General features: G+C 42.9%; 1 protein-coding gene across 1 annotated transcript in view; it reads right to left on the bottom strand.

Moving 5' to 3' along the window:
* Positions 1-250: 250 nt before the first annotated feature.
* syt11b (synaptotagmin XIb) overlaps positions 251-4,416 on the bottom strand; it is a 16,383-nt gene continuing 12,217 nt past the window's right edge. Inside the window, exon 4 of the mRNA XM_047360688.1 lies at positions 251-4,052. Within this exon, the coding sequence (XP_047216644.1) occupies positions 3,742-4,052 (311 nt within the window). The 3' untranslated portion in view covers positions 251-3,741. The remainder of the gene's footprint in view (positions 4,053-4,416) is intronic.

The following is a 4,416-nucleotide window of genomic DNA, read 5'->3' as shown; positions in this document are numbered from 1 at the left end:
TACATCATTTTTAATCTCGGTGAGAAAACCTCCAAGCTGAACTTTTTCCACAGCTACTGGGATGGTAAAAAACTGAGATTCATCTCAGAAAATGATGAATTTCAGTTTAATAACCTATATAAATACATGCATTAAAAGTGGGAAAAGTCTCCAAACTTGGTATCAGATGAATTTTCCAAATTGCTGAATGAGGTAAAAATACAATAAGAGGCCAGAAGAGAAAACGAGAATAAAACAAAGAGGCGTGCTCTTCATAGCTAACTTGTTTTTTATTTGCACGTCCACTTTGTTAACAAACCAACAGAGGTTAGCATCCAGGTCTACAGCAGGGGGCGCTCAAACACACTAAAGCTCTGAAGACATCAGACAGCAAGGAAGCCAGCAAACATCTTCACATCTGTACAAATCGATAGCCTGTTAGTCTGCTGGAAAGCTTCAAACCACCAACCGGATCCAAGGGCGGCGATGGAGATCAGGCTACAAGTGGCACGTTTCTATGATGATGATGAAAACTGTTTGAAGATTTCTGCAGTGTCTTCTTCAAAATGTTCAGTGTGGGAACCTCACGGGTTAATGTTGTCTGTCCTGGTAAAGGAGCTGCGGAGCAGGTTTAAGATGGATTAACTTTAAACTCAGACTAACGTGTGCTTCATAAGACTAAAAACCCTTCAAGTGCATCATCAGTCAACACTAAACCCAAACCCCAAACGACAACTTTAGTCTGGACGTCTATTTTCACCAGGCCTAAAAAAAAAAAGACAACAGAGAACAGCGCCATCTGCTGGCTGACCAGAACGTGAGCGTTCACAACAAGAAATGTTTCACAAACCAGCGTGAAGAAAGTCCAGATCAGGTTGAGAGGAAGGATAAAAAGAACGTGAAGCAGAGGACAGATGTAGCTGTTTCATTTTAGCTGATTTACAGAAACGGTAAAAATAGAAAACGTAAATATTACATGTGAGGTTAATTTTATTCTGCAGGATAACACTTGTTTTTCACATCTTTCACTGAGACAAGATGTTCTGCAAGAAGAATGTAAACCCACTAGACCCTGGATCCACTCAGAATAAACCCACTTAGAATAAACCCACTAGACCCTGGGTCCACTTAGAATAAACCCACTCAGAATAAACCCACTAGACCCTGGATCCACTCAGAATAAACCCACTAGACCCTGGGTCCACTTAGAATAAACCCACTTAGAATAAACCCACTAGACCCTGGGTCCACTTAGAATAAACCCACTCAGAATAAACCCACTAGACCCTGGGTCCACTCAGAATAAACCCACTAGACCCTGGGTCCACTCAGAATAAACCCACTAGACCCTGGGTCCACTCAGAATAAACCCACTAGGCCCTGGGTCCACTCAGAATAAACCTACTAGACCCTGGATCCACTCAGAATAAACCCACTCAGAATAAACCCACTAGACCCTGGGTTCACTCAGAATAAACCCACTAGACCCTGGATCCACTCAGAATAAACCCACTAGACCCTGGGTCCACTCAGAACATTAAAATATATTCAGGATGTCTGTTTTTTTTCCATCAGAGTGAATCTTAGTTAAAAAAAGAGATGATTTGTGAATGAGCGCCCTCTAGTGGACTCATTTATTATTAAAGCCACCATTTCCACCACTGGGATTCACACAACAGAACCAGGAGACAGAAAATATCCATAAGTTTTACTTTAAATCCTCTTTCTGTGCTGCAGACCTGCTGTCATATTTACCCTCAGTCCCGTCAAATAAAACCCGTTTAGAGCTGGTAACGTTACACGACCTTCTGGAAAAAGAGAACTTATCATTATTGATAAATATCTACTATTGGACAAGATGAATACATTTTCTTCTTCTGTGGAAAATGAAAATCCCATAGTTTGGAAAATAAACCATGCAGTCATGCAGATGTCTCCATATTGTTTGGTTGTGAAACTCATCATCAGATATTTTTCTGTTCTTCACCGTCAACAGAAACATAAATCTGGATTTTCCTTCCTTCCTTTCATTTAAGGAATATTCAAAGAACCTGAAGGGAAAACCATTTTTCACCTGATCAGCTTGTTTTTGATTAAAATAACCTCCGGAGCAAATTACCCTGTTGGGTACAGAGGTCATCTTTACAACAGAACCCATGTGTTCAGGAACTGGGTTCTGTTGTTTTCCCAGTGGCAGAAGCGGGACAATGAATGCAGGATTCCTACAGTCTAGAACAATCTGGAAAAGTTTCCTTTTTATACTGACGTAGGTCCAAAACAAGCGGGTTTAGGTTATGTTCTGTTTCCTCCACTAAAGAACCGACTCCAAGGCCCAAAAACTGGTTCTATCGTTGCACTTTTTGCTCAATTAAAGTACAGATCCACAGTTTAATTTAGTGGGGGGAGGACGGAGAACCGCATTAGAACTTATGTTGACTTAGCTTCTAACTGAAGACAAAAACAAAACCACCACAGAGCTTCATCGTCACTATGAAACAGATTCATGGACAGATGTTCCTCAGGTGGTGAACAGGAACACCACCGGGTCACGTTTAGAGCGCAGACTAAATGGGACACTTTTTAAAAGAATCTCTTCTGTCTTTGTTTGGTGGACAATTTCTGGAGTTTTAAGGATTCATGTGAAACTTCTCAGGAATTTTGGTCAGGAAAATGTGAAGGAAACCTGCATAAACCTAGTCCAGTTTTCCAGTTTCCTACCTGATCAACCCAAACAAGTGTGACCTGAACAAGACTACCTGTTAAAAACACTAAAATCTGAGATCTTCAGCAGATATAACTGGGTGTTTCTTGTGGACGCAGCTGCAGGTGATAAAAACATCTGTGAAGCTTTGGTCTTTGCTCTCTCTGAGCAGCGTTTCATCTAAATAAAGTCTCAGCAGCACATCTGCCTTCTGCTTCAGAACCTTTAGGAACCCATTCTGGATAAAAACAAGTATTTTACATCATGATTCAGCCGACGACGGGTTCTTCAGCAGTCAGGAGATGGTAACTGGTTCACATGAAGAGTTTGAATGAGGCCGGGCTGAGACATGGCATCCTTCAGGATCCTGAAAATGTTCTGGAACAGGAGAGAAATCGGACCCGTTGCCGACAGGAAGCATGCTGGCAGCTAAACCAAATCTGAGTAGGTTTCTCTGCGCAGTGGAACATCAGAGCATTAGAGGATCTTTGTAGCAGGTCCTTATTTGGTCCTAATGAGGAGCGGTTATACTTTCAGGGTTGCGTTATAAGCATTATTTCTGATCATTTGGACCTTTTCTTCTGTCGGAGCTGAAGGTTCTGATGTCAGCAGCTCTCAACTCGTCATTCAGAGTTTCTTTGTTTTTCTTTTCACACAGACATGCAATGAACTGCATGACAACAACAGCAGGAAGGGGAACCGTTTCCCGTTCTTCTTCTTTTTTTTAATGAAACTGAAGCCCCCCCCCCAGGAGACATGAAGTCAGCCTCAGAAATGGACATCAGGCTCTTCTTTTCTTTTCCGGCTCAAATAAAACTGCAGGAATTTTCTTCGGCTTGCAAACGTTGTGGAATCAGAGCAGAGAGATAATACAGACGGACAGTTTAACTACCATCACAGCAGTGTGTGTGTTGTACATCTGTGTTTGTGTGAGTGTGTGTGTTGTAAGTGTGTGCGTGTGAGTGAGCTGTACACTGAGTCTTTGTTTCCCAGTGGGGTCCACTGGTGGAGTCCCAGCTGCTCAGAGTTGTCAACTGGGTTCTGGTGCTCCTCCTCCTCTTTCAGTACTCGCTCAGGTTGTGCCATTTGGAGATCTGCCGGCGCGGGTTTTCACACACCTCCCTCCAGTGAGAGGCGCCGGAGGAGGATGGGCTGTGGAGGCCAAGCAGCAGGCAACCCAGCACCTCGTTCTTGGTGGTCCGGTCGAAGTCCACCACCAGGAACTCCACGGAGATCTCGGGTAGAAGCTCTGGTGGGATGTCATAGATGAAGGACTCATTGAAGACCGGGTTCAGCGTGCATTTCTTCACGTGGGTCTTCTTCTTGGCAATGCGTTTACGGCCATAGAAGACGTTCACCTTCACATATGGATCTGAGGACAGAAGAAGAAGAAGAAAGAGGAGAATGAGCTGGAGCTTTTTCAACCTAGAAGATGAACCACAGGAGCTGCATTTTATCTGATGAAAGACGTGTTTATTAGTCTCCCTCAGATCTTTATTCACCTCTGGAGGCCCCTTTGGGACAAACCGGGATGATTTGCTTATTGCATTTTGTGTGGTCAGAAACGGCTAGTTTCATCAAACTTGGGCAACATTTGTATTCCTGATAATTATTTTTCAAATGTAATAAAAAAGACTCACATGCATGCCTGCATTCTTTACTCTAGAGATCAGTTTGGCCCCAATGTCATCATGTCTCATGTATCATCATGTATTACTGATTTATTGTAACCCCCA

This window comes from Girardinichthys multiradiatus, chromosome 3, assembly GCF_021462225.1.
Source record: "Girardinichthys multiradiatus isolate DD_20200921_A chromosome 3, DD_fGirMul_XY1, whole genome shotgun sequence".
NCBI classification, from domain to species: Eukaryota; Metazoa; Chordata; class Actinopteri; order Cyprinodontiformes; family Goodeidae; genus Girardinichthys; species Girardinichthys multiradiatus.
This window is presented reverse-complemented; position numbering and strand designations above follow the sequence as displayed.